Here is a 20,335-nt window from a genome sequence, read left to right on the forward strand (position 1 = left end):
AGTGTATAGCAGAGAAAAAGGTTGTTCCTCTGCCTTTTGGACACTAATATGATGATTGTTTCCTTAACCGTTTGGCAGTGTCTGTTACATTCAAAAGTCTTCAAATAAATTATTCTGCTAATTTTAAAGAGATGGGAGGGTAGGATTATCCAGTAGTTTCATCTTTAAAATCGATTCGTGCCAATTGTCATAAAGAAAGATTCTCTGGGGGCGCCTGGGTTCTCTGGGGGCTCAGTCGGTTCAGAGTCCAACTGTTGATTTCACCTCAGGGTCATGGGATAGAGAGCCCCGTGTCGGGCTCCGTGCTGAGTGTGGAATTTGCCTAAGATTATGTGTGTGTGTCTCTCTCTAAAATAAAAATAAAAAAAAGAAGCAAGATTCTCTGTTGTATGACGTTCTGAAAGAAGAGTTCATCATGCTTGTTTACTTAGAGTTCTTAACAGAGGAGACATGAAAATGGGCTTAAAGCCATCCAGAGCTTTCTATAGTAGGTTGACTTTCGGAAGATAAGCTGCTCAGCAAGAAGCATCTCTCCTTCCACTGGGCCAACAGGCTGTGTTCAGGTCGCGCATCTCCTTGGAAGGAGGACACTCCTGTCACCACCAAGTAGCTGCCACTTCTCTTTTCTCCCTCTGCACGCATACCCTTGTCAGGAAATACATAACCATCTCACCCCACCAGCGTGTGTGGGTGTGCGGGTGTGTGGGTGTGTACCTACCCCTGGTGCGGTTTTGAGCTCCTAGACACAGGGGCTTCTCTCTTTATAATTTTTGCATAGTGACGCATTGAGGACATAGACCACCTATGTTTGCTGAGTTAAGAAACAGAGCATTCTTAGCTTCTGTACAGAGACCAGCTTCCTTGTCATCTGTGTGATAGGCACCTCCCTGTGGAACAGGAATGAAATGTGTAGAACAGTTCCCTGAGACTGCTTCAGATCAGTAGGTGTACCACGTACATGTTTCATCAAATTTTTTCTGGGGTTCCAACTACTTATTCTTTCATTGTACCAGGAAGAGTTATGTTATTCCAAGAATCTTGTATATTGGTATAGAAAGTATTAATATTCCCAAACTGCTCTTGCCATATTTTCAGGCCCAAACTGTGGGGCTCCCGGTGACCGTGCACTCCCCAAACGTGCGGCTGATGCGGTCTGCCCTCCTCCCTCCCGCATCCAACGTGGAGGCCTTTTCATTCCCAGCGTCCAGCTGTCAGGCAGAAGCGGCCTTTATGGAAGAAGAATGTGTTGACACACCAAAGGTACGAACGTGTTTGAGAGACTCTGAGCTCGCAGTTGGACCGGGACTTCACTTTCATCCCCGAGTGTTGTACTTTGGCTTTGGTGACCTTTGTCATTTCCTCAAGTCACTCAGGAGTGTTGTTTTTTTGCAGAAATGTGAGAAAAATATCTAGGCCGAACTTGGCTCTCATTGCGGTCTTACTGTTATGGCTGTTGCGTAACTTGTCAGACCTTATATGTACTTTCCAAAATCCTTCTTTCTCTTTCCTTAAGCAGTCCCTTCCCTCTTCAGGTTTCTAGATCCCTCATCGGTATGGGATTTTTTTTTTTTTTTTTTTTTTTTTTTACAAATTGTAATTCTGAAAACAGAAATATAATTACTGTGTTGAGCTTCCATCTGTGTTATTATTACCTCTTTTCTGCTGCATGCGCTGTAGCTGCAAAATAATGGGTCACCTCTTTTGGACCAGCATTTTCTTTGTCTTGTTTGAATTTGTTTAAATGAGGTATGTTTATCCTTGTGTGCTGAATGAAGTTGGCTTTTAATATATAGAAGATGACAGCTTCTGTCATTTGATGGATGCTTACTTAACTTTTTTTTTTTTTAAGTTTATTTATTCTAAGAGAGAGAGAACACAGCAGGGGCAGAGAGGGAGAGGAGAGAGAGAATCCCAAGCAGCCTCTACACTGTCAGTGCAGAGCCCAGTGTGGGGCTGGAACTCATTAACCACAAGATCATGACCTGAGCCAAAACCAAGAGTCAGATGCTTAACCAACTGAGCCACCCAGGCGCCCCTTATTTCACTTCTAATACACGTTTTATATACTGAGCATCAAGTGATGTCCAGAGGATCGTATTAATGGGCAGATCTTGGAACATAGGTGTGGGAGTATGTTCTAAATAGACTCGGTATTTTCCTAGCCGTGTGAACTTGGGCAGGGTGACTAACTTCTTTGAACCTCTGTTCTTCGTAAAATGAGAACACCAATTCTTGTGAGACTCTTGTGAGGATTAATTGAGATAATGTGTATGAGACTGTGAGCATACTGTAAATACTCGATATTATTTGTTTCCTATCTTTTAAGCCTCTTGAGTTGATGAAAAGATAACTCACATGAATTCTGCCTCCATGTTCATAGTCTAGCAGAAGAGACACAATGCATAGCTAAAGACAAGGTACCAGGTGCTGAATACATCGATAAAATGTAATTGTTCCCTTAGATACCTAAATCAAAACGCTGCACAACTGGAAAAAGTTAGGGGGGGTTGCTTTTAGCTAGTTTGACCAGGACAGTCCAGGTTAACTGTCAGAGCTGGGAATTGAGGGATGGGATGGAATAGGGGTGGATGGCATCTGGGTGGAGGGAAGAGTCTGAGCAAGCAAATGTCAGGAAAGCTTAGGTGCATAAAAGAGCAGTAGCTCAGTGTGTGTGTGAGGAAAAGCACATGTGAAGGGGAGTTGTATGAAATAAGGACCAGTAGCTTAGCTTTGAATGTCAAGCCCAAGAATGTAGGCTTTTTCTCTAGGCCAAATCCATATTGTGCTTCAGAAATCATCCCGGAAGGTACATAGCCTGCATTTGATGGGGACAGGGACAGTGGAAGCTTAGAGCAGGTGTCTAGAGAGGACATGTTGAAGGCCAGGACTGTTAGTGCTCAAGGAACTATAGAAGAGGGGATGGTATGAATGAGATTGTGCACCTAAAACTGATAGAATATTATGGTCCAGGAAAAAGATGTCCAGACTCATAACAGTATTTTGAGCCTAGGTGATTGGGAGGGTAAGTGCCATTTTCAGAAACCAGGATCTCTGGGGGTAGAGCCGATTCAGAAGTTAGATCACGTGTCTAGCTAAACCATAGACAAGGCAGCTTGAGGCGAGGCTGCGCGAGCAGGTGTTAGCTGCTGACTGTGAGTTACAGTCCCTGTCTCTGAGGACGAGGCCACTTCCTGCGGACAGTCTATTTTCTCTGCCGGTGATTGCCTAGAATGTCCAATAACCTCATCAGCTTCTGTGTTCTCACCTAGAAATTTAGCCATAAATTGGGACAACATAATTCACTTATTTGTAAGATCTAATTCCCTTGAAAAAATTAAAATGCAGCCTGCTAAAAGCTTATCTGTGAGGGCATCAGGCCTGAAACACAGATTGGGCACTGTCTGCTGTGGTATATAGGGCAAGCTATTTTTAAAGCTTGTGATTGTTCCCGTAACTAGGAAACAGACAGGAAATGAATGATTTTGTGAAAGATAAAGACAGTAGCTAGATGGTGTATTTGCATTTGTAGGAAGAGCAGTGCTACCCTGGCACTTAGCCAGGCCAGAGACATCCCCTGGTCTTCTTTGTGGACCATTTCGTTTATGTCAGCAAAAACGCTTGTGCCCTCTTCCCTCCCTAGGACCTCTTTTTTGGTGGCCCATCAGTAAGAGCACACACACAAAGCTGTCAGAGCTGTGGCTCCTTTGTGGTTCCTGTTACTTCCTACTCATTCACTGGGCCGCCCGTTTTTTGTCTTCTAAAAGATGCTTCATAAATGCATGTATTGTTCATTCATTTCTGCTCGCAGTTGCTGGCAGATACTGCCCATCACAGAGATGTCACCTCTCCCTTTCTCCCAGAAGTCTTTAAAAGTGTCAGTAAAATCCCTTAGGGAGTCTGCACTGAAACATTGGTTTGGGGCTCCTGCAAAAAACACCCCCTTTTTGAGACAGTCACCCAACTCTGAGCAGTAGCTGAGAGCCCCAGATGACACAGAGACCATCGAGGGGCAGGTGCACAAACCTTGTGGGGCCATCTTTCTCTTTTAAGGGTTTCTTTGAAAAGAATCCATTTCTGTCCAGTTTTATTGGGAACTAATAGGCCTGCATCACTGTGTAAGCTTAAGGTGTATACACGATGGTTGATTTACATGTGTTGGTAAACGATCGCCGCAGTAGGGTCAGCTGACATCCCTCTTCTCATACAGATGCAACAAAAAGAAAAGAAAAAATAGAAAAAACTCTCCTTTTCATGAGAACTCTTAGGATTTATACTCTCTTAAAACTTTCCTGTCTATCCTACAGCAGTATTAGCTGTGGCCATTGTGCTGTGCAGCACACCTCTGCTACTTACCTTACAGCTGCAAGTTTGTGCCTTTTGACCCGCCTCCTCCAAGCCCCCCTCCCCCCTCCGCCTCTGGTAACCACAAGTCTTATCTCTGTTTCTGTGAGTATGGTTTTGTTCTTTTGGTTTTTTTCAATTCCACATCTAAGTGAGATCATATAGCATTGTCTTGCTCTGACTTATTTCACCTACTATAATGCCTTCAAGGTCCAGCCATAGTGTTAAGTGGTAGGGTCTCCTTGGTTTTTCATGGCTGAATGATATTTCATTATTATTATTAGGGGTATATAGATACATACGTATATGACTTCTTTGTCCGTTCATCCATTGATGGACACTTAGGTTGTTGCCAATCTTGGCTTTGGTGAATAGTGGTTCTGTGAACGCAGGAGTGCAAATACCTTTCTGAGTTAGTGTTTTCATTTCCTTTCTATATGGGAATAAATGAGTTTTACACACACACACACACACACACACGTGCGCGCGTTTTAGTCACTTTTAACATTGTATTAGACATTATAATAAAAGGATTTCCCAGGCTCCGTCATAACTGGGTAGCCACACTTGGAAAATGCAAGTGTCCCAGGTCTGTTTACTCTGTTGAGGTCTGAAAAGGACATGCCTCTAAGGCTCTGTAAGACGATTACCTTTTAAGTTCTGAACTTGAACTTTTGATTTATAAGTGAAAAAATAAAACCAGTCAGAATCATACATGGAAAATTCACAGAGGGATAAAGAAAAAAATTATTCACGATCCCACTACCCAAAGATAGGCCTATTCTAGCATCTTCTCTAAGAGTGGATCCCAGATGGGCGGATGGATGAGTGGAGGGTGTCTTGGTAGGTAGACTTGTTAAAACAAAATTATATTGTTATGTGTAATTTTGTATCTTGTTTTTACATAATATAACATCATGAACATTTTTCCCATATCATGCCATCTGAAAACATAACACTGGCCTAGTATACTGTATTAGATGTACCCTTATTTACTATTTTTGGACATCAGCTACTTTCATTTGTTTTGTATCCTCAAATGTGCTTCCGGTGAATATCCTTGTGTCTAAATCTTTGACTATACCTCTGATTATTTCCTTAGGATAAGTTTCTAGAACGGGTTATCCAGCTCTTTCTTCCTCACTTGGTTATTTGTTTAATTTGCTTCAAGATGGTAAAAAATATTTTCAAAGAAAATGGTACAGTTCTGTTCTCATGCTTTTAAAATTTTTATTGTTATAAAGTATTCTCTTTTGGTCGGGAAATCATAACAACAGATAGAATATTTTAGTTCACCCCCCCCCCCCCAAACAGCCGTCTTACACATGAGAGAAATTGAGCTTTACAGAAGTTGAACAACATGCCGATAAGTGACAGAGCTGAAGTTTGAGCCTGCACCTCAGTACGCGCCCAGCTGTCCTGGCACTGACGATGCACGTGAGACAAGACACATTGTCAGCCTCCAGGTCCACTGGCTACTATTGTGCACTGGTCTCCTGTCTGCCCAGGCCATCGTAACAAAATACCCCAGGTCGGGGGTGCTTAGACAACAGAAATATATTTTCGCACAGTTCTGGAGGCTGGAAGTTGAAGACCAAGGTTCTGACCAATTTTATTTCCAGTCTCTTACAGAAGGCCACCTTCTCTCTCTGTCCTCCCATGGCCAGTCCTCTGTGCTCACATGGGGGCGGAGAGAGAGTGCGCAAGCAAGAGCTCGCACATGGGAGCTTTCTGGTATCTTTCCTCATAAGGACGCTAATGCCACCAGGTCAGGGCCCCACCCTTAGGACCGCCCTAGAGACTACACCTGCAGATAGCACCTCAGCGGAGGTCAGGGCTTCCATATGTGAATCTGGTGCACGGGTATGGGGTGGGGGGGCAGTTGAGACACAAACATTCAATACATAACAGTCTACCAGTCTTTTGTGCTAGAATCGTGTGTTGTGCTGGACTTGGGTGTTACCAGTTAGTGGTAGAGTTTCTGAGAGTGACTCCTACATGAGTACTGCCTGTTGCAGTGTGGTCTCTCACTAGATGTGATCCGTTGTGCTTTAAGGAAAGACAAAAACACTGTATTGGAAAATGTCCATTTCACTCATGTATTTCGGAGTCCTAAAATTTTCCGTTAGCCTAGATTATTTCCTAGAGCAAAAATTCTTACTTCTAGTAGCTTAGGTCACCTAGGTGGATCAGCCCACTATTTCAGTCACAAGGTCCTAGGACTGAATTTGTTGTATCAGACCCCTGGTAAATTGGCAGGCAAGGATGGTGTGATTATCACCCGTTTCAGGAAATGAACTTCTAGCTGAAGGTGTTTCACACCTAGGAACTATGTATGAGTGCCCTCCCCCCTCTCCTGACAGTGCTTTCTGATTGGTCGTCATCAAACAGCATCTGAAAAATCAGAACCAGGCCATTATTTTCCAGGATGAAATTGAATTAAGGAATGTTTTTAAATGAAAGATATCATTCCTGTTGTAGTCTTAAGCAGACAATTTAAAAAAAGAACCTAAATTTAGGGGAACTGCAAGGTCTTTTGAGTGCTCCTGAAAAGATGACTTTTCTCTCTTAAGGAAAAAAACCAACCTGGTTGCAAGGCTATACTGCAAGAAAGATCTGATAAAATTTTGACAGGTTTCTGTAAGTGTAAAGATGCTCAGTAGATATTTACTTAATAAGTCTTTTCTCTGTTGCTTTCTTCATTTCTAAATCATCCTTGGCTATTTTTAGAAAACTGTATTCGTAGATAGTTAAGGAACGTCGAGGTATGAGTGTAAGTTCCCAAAGAGCCATTCTTTCCTACAAGAAAACTCCTGAGTGTGTCAAAAAAAAAAAAAGGGAACACTTACCTAGGGAAGGGCCAAAGGGAGCTTAAAGAGTCACTGGCCAGATGTCAGAGCTTTTTGTTTGCTGGTGCCTTGTGGAGAAGGCTGGTCTTAGTGTAGGAAGAATGCATCTACCACTCTTCCTTTTAAATGACCACTTGTCGCTTTAAAACCCTGTCATGCATTAGCCACCTTGTCCAAGTAACGGCTATGGCCCCAGAGCAGTTTTTGTGGAATAACTGTCCCCTCCCCCAAGCAAACAAAGATCTGAGTCACCCACAGTCTCCCTCTCCAAATAAAGGGCCTTGCAGTGGCTTCAGATTGGTTGCCATAAGAGGAAAGTTTTTCCTGTGTCTGGCACTGGGATGTCCCACGTCACCTCTCACATACATGAGCTGCTCTGGCTTCCAAAGGCAACAATAGCTCTGCCCAGTGTGTTCCAGGTGCAGGCAGCACTTAGAACTCAGCGGCTTGTGACCGGCTGTTCCTGAGCAGCTATTCAGAGGGGAAAACGGATTGATTTCCACAGGGGAGTAGTTACAGTAATGAAGTAAATAATTGCCTCCTCACTGGGGCTTTTACCGCCAGGAAAGCTGGCAACCCCAAGTCCCCTCTGTCTGCTGGTTCCGCCTGCCCTAGGTGGTTTGCCGGGCTGCCGAGGAGGGCCAAGTTCTCGCTCGCTCCGGGGCTGTGCCGAGCTCACCCCCGTGGGGTACAAGCTCTAGATGCTGTGTGCATTGCTGGAGGAGAGAGAATTCGCTGCCCTGGTGCTCATTAACCTCTGCTGGAATTTCGGGGCTCTGAGTCATTTGTTGTTCTATAAGGGAAGACTTGGGCTGTTTGCCATAGCACTTTTTTTTCTTGATCCTTTTTGTGGTATCAGTCTGTCTTTAAAGAATTCTTTTTTCCACTCCCCAGGCACAGAGAACCAATTAAAGACTAAATCAAATGGGCAGGTACTTAAATTATGAACATAAAAGTATATCTAGAACCTTCCAGAATTTTTTGTGGTTGACAATTAAAAGAATGGCAATGACTACTCTTTTTTCTTAGCTATGAGCCATGCAGGTTTCTTGTTTTTTCTCTCTTCTTCCTCCTCGTTTCCCTTATTTAAAAAAAAATAATAACTGGTAGGCCTCAAGCTAATATACCCGTGCTCATCTGGAAGCCACTAAAAAAAACTGTTGATTGTAATAATGATGACTAACAGAAACCTGGGGGGTAGTGCCGGTTCGGGCCATAAAGGGCTTCTGTCTCTGAGCTCTGCAGCTGACTTGCCCTAACTCCTCACGTACATGTTGTCATGAGCAGCAGATCTGTGCATTTTTAATATTTTACTTAATTTCTAGTGCCCCAAGTCTTGCCATTTTTTTCCTGTGTGGTTCGTTGGGTTTTTTTGTTTTGTTTTTTTGTTTTTTTGTTTTTGACGTCTCAGCAGAGCAGCAACTGATAGTTTCCTGTCACGCCGACACTTAGGTTAATGGCTGCCTGCTGGACCCTGTGCCTCCCGTCCTCGTGAGGAAGGGGTGCCAGTCGTTGCCCAGCAACATGATGGAGACGTCTATCGATGAGGGGCTGGAGACGGAGGGGGAGGCTGAGGAAGACCCCAGCCAGGCCTTCGATGCGTTCCAGTCCACACGCGGTGGGCAGAGACGGCACACTCTGTCAGAAGTGACCAATCAGCTGGTCGTGGTGCCTGGTTCAGGTAGGCTATCGGTACGCGCCGGGTGAGTCTTCCCAGCCCGAACCCTGCTCGTCTCCCAAGAAATCGCAGTGACCCCACCACTCAGGATGCTGCCTATGCCTTAGTCCTTTACGGAGCAGGCTCAGCGGGCTGTAGGATTAGGCCTGGTCAGCAGCCGCAAAGAGTCAAGTGAAATACGTCTGAGCCGGTCCCCAGCTGCCGAGATTCACGTGAGTGCCGTGCGATCCATCAAGGACTCTGGCCTCTCTGGGGTGTCAGAGATCTTACGGGCACACACCCCACTAAATTCGAAGCTGATTAAATTGACATGGAAAGAGTTTCTGGAAGAGGGTTTTGGGTGGAGATTGGAGACTAAGAATGTCGGAGCTGTGCAAACTCAAGCTAGTTGTGCTTTGTATTCCATGTTCAAAGAAGGCGCTGTTTGCTGCTGGCCATATATCTCTCGGTTTGGTCTTTTTTTTTTTTTTTTTCTTTTTTTTCTCTTAAAGGGAAAATTTTCTCCATGAGTGACAACCCCTCCCTTGACAGTGTGGACTCTGAGTATGAGATGGGGTCTGTTCAGAGGGACCTGAACTTTCTGGAGGACAACCCTTCCCTTAAGGACATCATGTTAGCCAATCAGCCGTCCCCACGCATGACCTCTCCCTTCATCAGCCTGAGACCTACCAACCCAGCCATGCAGGCTTTGAGCTCCCAGAAGCGAGAGGCTCACAACAGGTCACCAGTGAGCTTCAGAGAGGGCCGCAGGGCGTCGGATACCTCCCTCACCCAAGGTGAGTGGGGCTCGTCAAACTCTCCTGTGGCAGGACTTGAGGGGGTTTGTGGCTACGTTGGTTTCACACGTCTCATCACTGGAAGGCCTTGCGTTGTATTCACATGTCTGGTCATCGTTCTTTCAGGAATTGTGGCATTTAGACAACATCTTCAGAATCTGGCTAGAACCAAAGGAATCCTAGAGTTGAACAAAGTGCAGCTGCTGTATGAACAGCTAGGGCCAGAGGCAGACCAGGACTTGGCCCCAGCGGCACCCCAGCTCCAGGACCTTGCTGGCGCTTGCCCTCAGGTGGGTGCCCCAGGCCCCTCCCATGGGGGCTCTACGAGGATGAGGCAGGAGTGTGTCCTGAAGGGTGTGTCGTTTCATTTAGAAGATCGATTCCAGTCCCGGAGCCAACAGGTCGTTTTGGAGAACTCGCAGCCCAGAACCCTTTCCTTGTTGCTGGCACCTGCCACTGACAGGCTAGACCCACCCCCGCTGGCCCAGGTGACGACTGCCCTAAGGAGGTGTAGAGAGTCTCAAGCTATGTTTGGTTCATATGGCAGATGTTATATGAACAACTTCTTACAGTGTCCCTTGAGTTCCCCTCCCCCACGCCTACACACAAAAACAGTAACTCACATGAATGTGAAGTTTCTGGCCATTGCTTTTTTTTTTTTTAAGTTGATTTATTTTGAGAGAGAGAGAGAGAGAATGTGTGTGAGAGAGAGCAGGGGAAGGGCACAGAGAGAGGGAGAGAGAATCCGAAGCAGGCTCTGCACTGTCAGCCCAGAGGCTGATGTGGGGCTCGAACTCATGAACCCTGAGATCATGACCTCAGCCAAAACCAAGAGTCCATCGCTTCAACTGACTGAACCACTCAGGCTCCCATGCCATTACTTTTGATGTCACTTCATTAAATATTTTAAGTGGATTATTTATGCTAAAAATACCAAAAAATATTGCTGTTTACCCAATAAATTTTAGTCTGCGCCTATTTTCGGTGCATCACGGGTATTACAGCATTTAATGGCCACATGAATGTACTGGCCTGTTGCTGTCAGGCGCCTTCGCCACAGTACTGACTGGGTAATTGTCTACTACAGATGATACACGGATACCTTTTTTTGCCAAGTGATTAACCTTCAGCCTACTAGTTACATAAAAAGCGTTAGGTATTAAGTCTGACAGAGTTGGAGTTCCTGTCGGACATTTGCCAAGGTTCTTAAACACGGAACTAAAACTTTCTCCCACATGGAGAATTGAAAATATTTCCATCCCCCTTGCTCCTCAGGAGGAAGTTTCTCAGCAGCAGAAAACGGTCTCCACTGTCCCCAGCAGTGTGCGTCCTCAGCTGTCCCCACGGCAAAGCCTGGAGGCCCAGTACCTGCAGCACAGACTCCAGGTGCGACGTTCCCCTTGTTACTGCCGCTCACTATGCTCGCCCAGAATCTGCTTTGCAGCACAGCAGAAACCTGTTTTGCTTGGTGACTTTTCAGGGGAGATGCTGTATTCTCTATAGGCTGGTAGATGGACTCTGAATCTGTAGTTTCTAGAAACCTGTTCAGACTTAGCCTCGTGCTTGTATTGGCAGCAGAAAAGGATTTGTCCTCAGGCTCCAGGCAAGAATCAGGCCACCGGTAGGAGTCAGATACCCGGTTTCTTTGCTCCTAATGTTATGCATCGTAGTGAGTAATAGAAATCTCAAGCCAACAAAATTTTAGTATCAGTTCTGTGCATTAATGCCTGAAAATCTTTAAAATTGATACACAAAGATCCCAGTTTATTCAGCAGGCACTAAGATCTTGGCTGTCAACATTTAACTCAACCTTTTCAGTTTTAAATCTCCACGACCCTTACAGTTCTAGAGGACTCTTAGAAACGGAAAAGCCACACTGGTCAAGCGGACACCACACAGGCCTGCTGGTGCAGGGCCACTGGGCCGCACGGGTCCCCGCCCCGGGTCTCAGGGAGGAAGTGTCTGTGCCTTTATTACCCCGCACAGATTCTGGAGGACACGGTTGACTTCGTCCTCTGGTCAACTCCGGGCAAGCGGACCTTGTGGTCACTGCATCCTAGGTGACATCATAGTGTCGTGTTCCTAATTCTTTTTCTGCTCTTCCAGAAGCCCAGCCTTCTGTCCAAAGCCCAGAACACCTGTCAGCTTTATTGTAAGGAAGCCCCGCGGAGCCTGGAACAGCAGCTGCAGGAACACAGGTGAGACAGGGAGGTCGCTGGAGGTGTCGTCCGTCCCCTCCCGGGATGGCATTTGCCTCTGCTAAGTAGAAAATAGGTTTCAAGAAGTGATGACTGAGCTAGATGTTCCAGTGTCCCGGGATACTCACGGCAGGAGACGGCGGCCGAAGTGTGCTGTTTCCTTACCCTTTCGGGTTTGAATAGACCTAAGCTTTCAGAATCTGTGACCTAAAGCAGTTTGAGCGGGTTATACTTCATCGCCCCGGGTGGTAATCCGTGCCCTCACGCCTGACCAGGAGTCACCCTAATCCGTCAACCTGCAGCTGCCCCCAGAGGCCAGCTGGGTGGGGAACCCCCCACCCCCACTTTGAAACACCCCAGGTGGGAAAGGTGCCTCTAGCTTCACAGGGAGAAAAGCTCAGTCTTAGACAAAAAGTGTGTGCACTTCAGCACTGAAGGATCAGGATGGGGGGACAGAAAGTAGGAGGTAGAAGAAACCAAACAGTCCGTTCCTGTCCCGTTTTTTTCCTGCGCGGACAACAGAAGCGGGAGGGACGGAAGCGAATGACTGATCCTGGATTTATATTAAAATTGCTACCCCTGAAGAAGATTTAAACTTCTTTCTTTTGCTGTTGCCAATTTAGACTCCACCAGAAGCGACTCTTTCTGCAGAAACAGTCTCAGCTGCAGGCCTATTTTAATCAGATGCAGATAGCGGAGAGCCCCTTCCCGCCGCCCCTTCCCCGCCAGGAGGCGTCTGCGCAGGCGCCGCCGCCCCCGCCCTTCGGCCTGGCCCAGCCCCTGAGCCCCGTCCTGGAACCCGCCCCGGAGCAGATGCAGTACAGCCCCTTCCTCGGCCACCAGTACGAGGACCTGCGGCTGCAGCCCCTGCCTGCCTCGCCCGGGCCCCGGGCCCCTGCGCTGCCCGTGCACCTGCAGCAGCAGCAGCAGCCGCCGCCGCCGCCGCCCCCGCCGCCGCCCCCGCAGGCGGGAGCCGCCCCCGCGCCCCTCCGCTTCCCCTATCAGACTTGCGAGCTGCCGGGGGCGGCCTCCCCTGAGCCGGACTATCCCCCGCCCTGTCAGTACCCCATGGATGGAGCCGCGCAGAGCGGCCTCGCCGCGCAGGACTGTCCCAGGAGCTCAGGACTGCAGGAGGCCGCCTCCAGCTACGACCCCCTGGCTCTCGCCGAGTTCCCTGGACTCTTCGACTGTGAGATGCTGGAGGCTGTGGATCCACAGCACGGGGGCTACGTCCTGGTAAATTAACCTCGGCGCAGGAAGTGAGGCGGCTCAAGTGAGGGAAGAATGTGGATTTCTATTTTTTTTCCAGCCTTTTAAGTGTCAAGCTTACTTTCCTGCCCTCTCCCAAAAGGAGAAAAACCACGTTGCCCAACTGGAATCAAGAGGGCCTGGCCAGGCGCGCAGCGCTTCCTCTTGGCTCTGTCTCACCGCGGTCTTGTGGGGCGAGGGCCTGGAACACGTCGGAGCTGAAGCCCGGGCCCTTAGATCAAGTGGAGAAACGCTGGTGGGAGGCGCTGACAGATGTTGTCATGAGACATCCAGACCTAGGTTTTCTGTAGACCTACAGCAGTTCGTTACCGGGGGAAACCTTGGTGAACGGCTGTGTGCCATTAGATCTGGGCAAAACGAAACACAAAAAAAATGCAATATATTTTTCACTGAAGCCAAGCGACAGCCCGTCATGTTCAGGCAGGTCGAGAAATACGTAGTGGGATTTGACGCATAGGAAGGAAAATTGTGCTCCGTCACCGAATCCTAAGTTTGAAGCTGCTGATGCAGGTTGTCCCCAAGGCCACTGCAAAGCAGGGGGACGTGAGCTTTGTTTCAGGGGCTGCTGAGTGACAGCCGGGACTGAGCCTTGATACTGGCAGTCGTCTCCACCTGGAGCAGTGATTCCCCCCCCCCCCTTTTCAGAGGTTTCTGGGGCTCCTACTCTGTTACCTGTAGAACCACGAGACCCACCACAGTGGAGACTGGGGAGCACCGGCCCTGGGCCAGGGGAGGATGGGCTCTTCCCGCAGAGTCTTCTGTGGAGACCGCTGCTCCCGGGCGGTCAGTCTTCAGAAGGCCTTGCGGCGCTTTTAAAATGTAGTCACTACTTTGACTTTATACTCTATGTTGCTAGTAGTTTATGGAGCTTTGTACATTTGGACAGTTTCATGTAGGGCTTAGCAATTCTAAGGACAAGAAAAATGAACTTCGATCTCCCATGTGAAGTGGTAGTGCCGTGCCTTTTTTGCCCAGACCGTGCTTTAATTCTTTCTTTTCTGTAGAAACCAACAGTTTTCCATTTATGTCAAGGCTGAATCCAAAGTCCCTTCGGAGTTTGTTTTCCACCATGTGGGAATCGCGTTCTTCATTTCCTTCAAAGTTTTAACTTGTAATGAAATGTTCAAGTATTACAGCAATATTCAGAACCACAGATGTGTTAACCATCTAGCAGACCATCTGCCAAACACGTTCTAGGACTAGCGAAACGTAACCTTAACCCTTCCAGTTCACTCATCAGAGGAAGTCAAAGCTAGATGCACCAGCTAGTTCATTGTGTACCTAGAAGGAGCGAGTAACCACCCCGCGTTACAAACCCAGTGTTCCTGACAGACGGTCGTTTGTCCTGTAGCCTGGCCTGTCCTAGCAGCAGGTGACTGGGCTGAGCACAAAGCGTCACAAAGCACAAAGAGAGACACTACACTGATGCTGCATCTAGAAACACCTTTAAGTTGCCTTTCCTCTTTGTAGTCTGCCCGAGTAGGTGAGAAGCCCCTAGCCCGGTATCAGGGAGGCCCTCTGCAGGGGGGTGGGGGTCCGGGGTTAGCAAGAGAGGGTGCGGTGGAGGACTGTTGTTTTTTTGATGGCCACAAGTCATGAAAACCCAGGAGGAATGAATTCTGTTCATTCTGTGGATTATTTATTCCTCCTTGTGCTTCAGATTCATGGTTTCGGAAGATAGAGAACATCGTTTCATTTAAGCGATGCTTGTGTTACCATCTCTAACCTGTTTTCAGTCTGCAAAATAAGCCAGTTATGAAACACGGTTTGATTTTAGACTAAAGGATTTTTTTCCAAAATCTACAGAAGCGCTGTAGTATTTGTGAAATTAAAATGCCTTCCGGCCTGAAACTGGGGTCGCAAGAATGGCACTTAGAGGTGGACACAGAGGCCGTGGGCCATGAGCCTGGGAAACCTCTGAGCTATGGCTGACAGGTGAGGCCGGCCTGGGGGGACAGTCCCAGCAGCCACCAGGTCTGGGAGGCACTCCCCCGGTGAACAGCGTGAACCACTCTGCCGGACCCGTGTCGTAAGCTCCTGTTTGCTTTCCTCATTTCAAGCAGCAATCAATAAATTCCACAACGATCGTCTTGACTGAAATGTAAGCTGGTGAGCGGAGACTGGTGGTGGTCAAGTGTTTTCCCAGCCCTGTGTGATCTGCCCCCTAACTAGTGACCTCTGTACGCTTCTGAGTTTTCACACACACTAAGATGACACTAAGAAGGCTTCGTATTGCTCTGTTTATGAGGCTTCTCTGAAATCCTCCAGTCTGTTTCACGTTAGCAGTGTGTGCACTACTGTATAGTAATCATTAGCTTTATTGTCTTGTAAACCAGGCTCCTCTGAAGAGACTTTGGTGAGATGAACGTGAGGTAAAAATGTCATTCGGCAAAAAGTGCAATACGCGTGGTACTTTTATTTTTTATGTTCTTTTTTAATCCAGGGGTATCAGTCTCTGCTTTGGGAGAAATGTACTAGGTCTGCAATTTCCAGCTGGGCAAGTGTGTTTCTGGGATTTACATGCAACTGATATGCTGGTCCCTGTAAGGCAAGTACGCCGTGTTACCACAACAGAAATCCTCCCTTTTAAAGGCCCTGGGGGGCTACACTGACCCCGCCCCCCCAGCGGGCACTGCCCTCGCGGTATCTTGAGAACAGGGCAGAAGGTTCTCGGCAGCACCCCGTCTCCGCTATCCACTTAACGTCTGGGGCCCACGGAGGAGGACTAAGTACCTGGCACCAAGGACCCTGTACCAAACTCTTCCTCCCCCTCGGAAAGAGAAAGTCAGACTCCCTCTGTTCCTCAGAACTCAAGCCTGGCTGGGGACTTAGGCTGTTTCCTGAGTCAGGTGGGACAGGGCATGTGCCCTTCTGGGGAGGAAACAGGCCACTCTCCCGCCACCCCCAGGCCTCTCCCCCTCTGTCCCCACGCTGTCATTAGCACCTCAGGGGGGGTGCACGGGGCACCAGGAATCGGGAAGAAGCGGGTGTATGCAGCCAGGGGGTGCCTGGGGGGCCCACCAGAAACCACGGGGAAGGGCCACCAGCTCAGGGACGTGGATACATCAGATGAGTGGTTTCCTGGGCGGGGCCCTCCCCATCTTTAGGCCGCAGTACTTAAGTACAGGGGTCGCCGCGCGAGTCCATGGATCACGTTTAAGAGCTTCTGTCAACAGTTACACGTAAGCACCCTTTTGGTTTAAAGGATATCCTACTCCAGATCTCTTTCACATTCCTCCTCCTCTAGAGACCGTACAGCGTGTCCTCGGACCCGTGTGGGGGGCTTACCTTGGCCACATGTGTACCCCTAAACCGGGCCATCTCTACTGCCTCCTCGGAAGCCGCCTGAGCCGCGCACTCTCTCTGTACCTAGACATCAAAGGTAAAAACTGGAGAACAGGTAGTAAGTTGGAGTCACTGTATAGGCAGGAATCTTTGATCACCGTGTTAAGTCTACAAAAACTTCCCGAAACATCTTCAGAAGGGTGAAAGACAAGAGCAGCATCAGCTGTGTTTCTGAACTAGACAAAAACCTTTTTTTCATGGATGTACGCCCTCTGCCAGGCACAGCAGTGTGGCCCTGCTCGGCCAGTGGCCCAGAAGGGGTGGGGGCGCAGGCAGGTGTCCTACCCCCACACAGAGCCGCCCGCTCACACCCCACCCCGCAGCCGAGAGCCCTGCCGGTTCCCACCCCAGCCCTCAGCTCCCCTGCGTGAGAACGTGTGTACATTAATCCACACACATTTCACCAGGGCTCTCCTCCATTTCACAACCAGTCTATCAAGTCAGCTGGACACAGGCTCACCTCCCACAGCTGAGGAAACCAAGGCTCTTCAAAGTTGAGGTGACCTGACTGAGCGAGCAGAGCCCGCGCAGGAGGAGCCAGGACAGGCTCTGGGGTTTTCCAGCTCCTCACGCAGGCTCTGCCCCCACTGCCCCCACCGCGGTAGCATCGGACTCTCCTAGTGAGCCCACAAACAGAGCCCCATCTTAGCAAAGTAGCAGCTGAAGGGGGCTCTGGCCCTGCAACCAGGTTCTCCCCTTGGCAGCCGCCTGGCTTCGGGGAATAGGCGCCTGCAGGGACAGGCCACAGCCCTGGACCCCACATCCTTCAAGGGCCCGCTTAACCACCGGAGGTCAGACTCCCAGCCCGCATGTCTGGTTCCTTCTAGTCGCACGACGCTCACTTCCTAGAGGAGTAGGAGGAGTGGATGCATGGTGGCAGCGCCCACCCTGCCCTGACTGCGGAGCCTCTGCTCACCCCACCCCCTGGGCTCAGCCCCAGGGAGGCCCTTGGAGAACAATCTGGAAAGCTGCCTGGCCTCGAGGAGAGGGACCTTACCATTTCTTTACAGGGAAGGTCCGTCAGACACAAGTGCTGACTAGACACTTTTAGGGATGAAAAAAGATAACCCACTCTGATTGAACAGAGGCAGGGTGGGTGGGTAGAGGGGAGCTGTGAAAGAGGAAGTACAAAACAGCACCCTGGAGAAACACGACCCCGGCCTAGAATACGGTCACATGAGCCAACAGTGAAAACCCGGACGGCTGCTGGCTGGGTGATGTGTGTGCCGGTTCAACATCTCCATCAAGGCCATGCGAGTGGCGATGGCTTCCCACTAGGGGTGAAAAAACCCGCCTTGGCCAAGATCTCCGAAGGGAAAAGAAGCAGAAAGAAAAGGTCCGCTTCTCTTCGGGGACTGCAATTTAAGAAATAAAAGTGATCGAGATATTTGCACTTTGTGGAAAGGGCAAGATTATTTGCTTATTTCTGAAAGGAGGAGGGTTGGTCTTTGGTTTTGTGAAAGAGTTCCTTTTGATTAAAATCTAATTGTAGTTATTTTTTCTGTGTGCTTTTTTTTTAAGTTACTAAGAAAAAATGGTGAGTTCAATAGCTTTGGTATTTTGAGTGCAAATCATAATAGCTCCAATGTGAAAAAAAAAAAAAAAAAATGTAACCTGTCCCTCACTGTTAGAAAATTGCCTAAAATGCAGTTTAATAAATGATCTTTGTTATCAAATGGTAATTTAAAGGGGGTAATTTTCTGCGAAGAAAATGTACTGTTTTTATGTTTCCAACATAAAATTGAACTAAAATAAAAACAACTTGTTTTCTAAGAGCCTGGGTGATCTGAATGTCAGACGGACGAGATGGGGCCTTTACCTCATCGGGCCTTGAGTGGAATTTATTTGAAGTCTGGAAGGTGGCTGTTTTCCCTGAGCTCTGGTGCCCATTTCAGGCTCCAGAAAAGGACAGCGGATAATATGTTCTCATTGACGTCAGCAGGGTAAATAATACCTTGCTCTGAGATCGCCCGAGTCCATGTCAGCCACTGCAGAAGGCTGGCGGGGACAGTCTGACCACAGCCCGCCGCCTGGGCCGCGCTGCCTGGCTCTCCCAGAGTCTCCGAGACGGAGGCCGGCAGAGGAGGGGGGCGGGCGCCTCGGGCTCCCCCAGTTCAAGCTGCAGAGCAACTGGGGGGAGGGGCGGGGTGCCGCAAGCCCCCGCTGCGAGTCCACAGTGGCCCCCTCTCTTGGCCTGAGGAGCCCTCCGCCCGCTGCTGGCGCGCACACCGCCCCGGCGCCCTCCGGTGCTGGAGAATCCCTTTGCGAGGCACCGCGAGTAGACCCGAGTGAAAGAGCGCGAAATCCTGCTTTCCGGCAGCGAGTTCAACGGGGATTTGGTTTCACTCAAACCGTCGCAGCGGAGCCCATGCTGCAGAACTGAGCTCCCACGCGGGGATCGCCTGACGTCTGCAGGGGCGGCCACGCACAGCAAGAGAGCACGGCGCTCCGCGCCCACCTGTTCGGCCCCAGCACCGCATGCAGGTGCTCGGTCCTGACCTTGAGAGCTGTCACCCCTGTTGGGCAACCCAAGAACTTGGTGACCCTGAGGTTCAACTGCCTCTTTTTTTTTTTTTTTTAAAGGAAAGCACTCAATTTCAGTAATGGCATTTTGCTAACTATCCCTTTTCCCACCAAATTTCTCCATGATCCTCGTGTTGCCAAAAACAGCCCAGGGGCACAAGCCAAAATAACAGACCTGCTGGCACAGAGTGACTGAAACCAGCTAGTCGGGCCCCTGACTTAAACTTTCTCCAGGACATCCTTCCCTTCTGCAGCCTTTGCGAGCCAAAGTCTTGGCCCACGTGGAGGAGGGAGAGCCCCCTCGGGAGAGCTGAACCCCAGGCCTGGGGTCTCTGCCAGGCCCGGTGGGGGCTGGGACTCACCAACACTGCCTGCACTTGCAGAGGGACACGGTGTCTGCAGTCCACTCACCAGCACGCCACCATCGCCACACATCTGGGCCCTGCCCAGGCACGGAAGGCCTCGCACCCCAAGCCCGTGCTCCTTCACAGACAGAGTCCGGTCAAGCTCCGCATCAGGGAGGCTTTGGGAGTTTCCGACTCAATCTCTCCTTGCTCCTCAAAGAGGAGGAGGAAATAATGAGGCCTGAGATGCTGTAAGGGGACAGGTCTCAGGGTGCCGACCCTCAGGACTGAGTCCGTTACTGTGCCAGGGCCACTGCGCAGCTGCGAGTAAGGCCCAGCTGAATGGAGGCGGAGGCCCCGAGGCCTTTCCTAGAAGCACACCATGCAGGGGACGCTGAAGTCTCAGGCACCTCCTCAGCGTGAGACCCACTGGAGCTGCCCTGGAGTCACCAGAGAAGCCCACATGTTGGGCAGGGTCGTTGTGCCAGCAGAGAGGCCCCAGGGACCGAAGGGCCCGGCCAGGAGAACAGGGCGTCGCTTCCCCAGGCTCACCTGCTGGAGTCCCCACCCCTGACCAGAAAGGCCCTCCAGGCAGAGCGGCGCCTGCCAGGGATAGGGGACATCGGACAGTGCCAGGGACAGCGTGGGAGGTGGCAAAACACCACTGCCAGCCCCGCCAGGGTGCTGAGCGCATCATGGCAAAGGCTCGTTGTTCCCAGGACTAACTCGGGGACACCAGCTGATTTAACTCCTAGCTTTACTGTGAGGGTCAAGGGGGGCCGGGCCCTCCAAGCAGAAAGCCCCTCAACAGCTCCTCATAGAGTCTCCCCTCCACCCGTCTTGCTCTCGCTGAGCTCCTCACCCCCCAACAGCAGACTCCCACATGGGCGTGGGACGCCTGGGAGACCTCGGCACTGGCCGAGGGTGGCTGCCCAATTCTGAGCACCTGCTCCAGGTGGAGAACCGAGAACTTTGGTTCCTGGATTCCTCCACTCTCGGTCATGAGTTCTGG

The 20,335-nt window shown here is 49.5% G+C and overlaps 2 protein-coding genes across 9 annotated transcripts in view; one reads left to right on the top strand and one right to left on the bottom strand.

Moving 5' to 3' along the window:
- The window catches only part of SIK2 (salt inducible kinase 2), a 121,467-nt gene extending 105,955 nt beyond the window's left edge, over positions 1 to 15,512 (top strand). For all 4 annotated transcript variants that reach the window (XM_058690216.1, XM_058690217.1, XM_058690219.1 and 1 more), the window contains 7 exons: positions 1,096 to 1,260; positions 8,643 to 8,871; positions 9,360 to 9,644; positions 9,771 to 9,934; positions 10,920 to 11,030; positions 11,751 to 11,842; positions 12,466 to 15,512. In XM_058690216.1, coding sequence (XP_058546199.1) covers positions 1,096 to 1,260; positions 8,643 to 8,871; positions 9,360 to 9,644; positions 9,771 to 9,934; positions 10,920 to 11,030; positions 11,751 to 11,842; positions 12,466 to 13,087 — 1,668 coding nt within the window. In that variant the 3' untranslated portion in view covers positions 13,088 to 15,512. The remainder of the gene's footprint in view (positions 1 to 1,095; positions 1,261 to 8,642; positions 8,872 to 9,359; positions 9,645 to 9,770; positions 9,935 to 10,919; positions 11,031 to 11,750; positions 11,843 to 12,465) is intronic.
- PPP2R1B (protein phosphatase 2 scaffold subunit Abeta) overlaps positions 15,508 to 20,335 on the bottom strand; it is a 33,283-nt gene continuing 28,455 nt past the window's right edge. For 2 of the 5 annotated variants that reach the window (XM_058690225.1, XM_058690220.1), the window contains 2 exons: positions 16,400 to 16,480; positions 15,508 to 15,652 (listed from right to left, as the gene is read on the bottom strand). In XM_058690225.1, the coding sequence (XP_058546208.1) occupies positions 16,419 to 16,480 (62 nt within the window). In that variant the 3' untranslated portion in view covers positions 15,508 to 15,652; positions 16,400 to 16,418. Of the gene's footprint in view, positions 16,501 to 20,335 lie in introns of all 5 variants that reach the window. The other 3 variants (XM_058690222.1, XM_058690224.1, XM_058690221.1) reach the window with 3 other exon arrangements.

The sequence above is a fragment of the Neofelis nebulosa genome, chromosome 10 (genome assembly GCF_028018385.1).
Source record: "Neofelis nebulosa isolate mNeoNeb1 chromosome 10, mNeoNeb1.pri, whole genome shotgun sequence".
Taxonomy (NCBI): domain Eukaryota; kingdom Metazoa; phylum Chordata; class Mammalia; order Carnivora; family Felidae; genus Neofelis; species Neofelis nebulosa.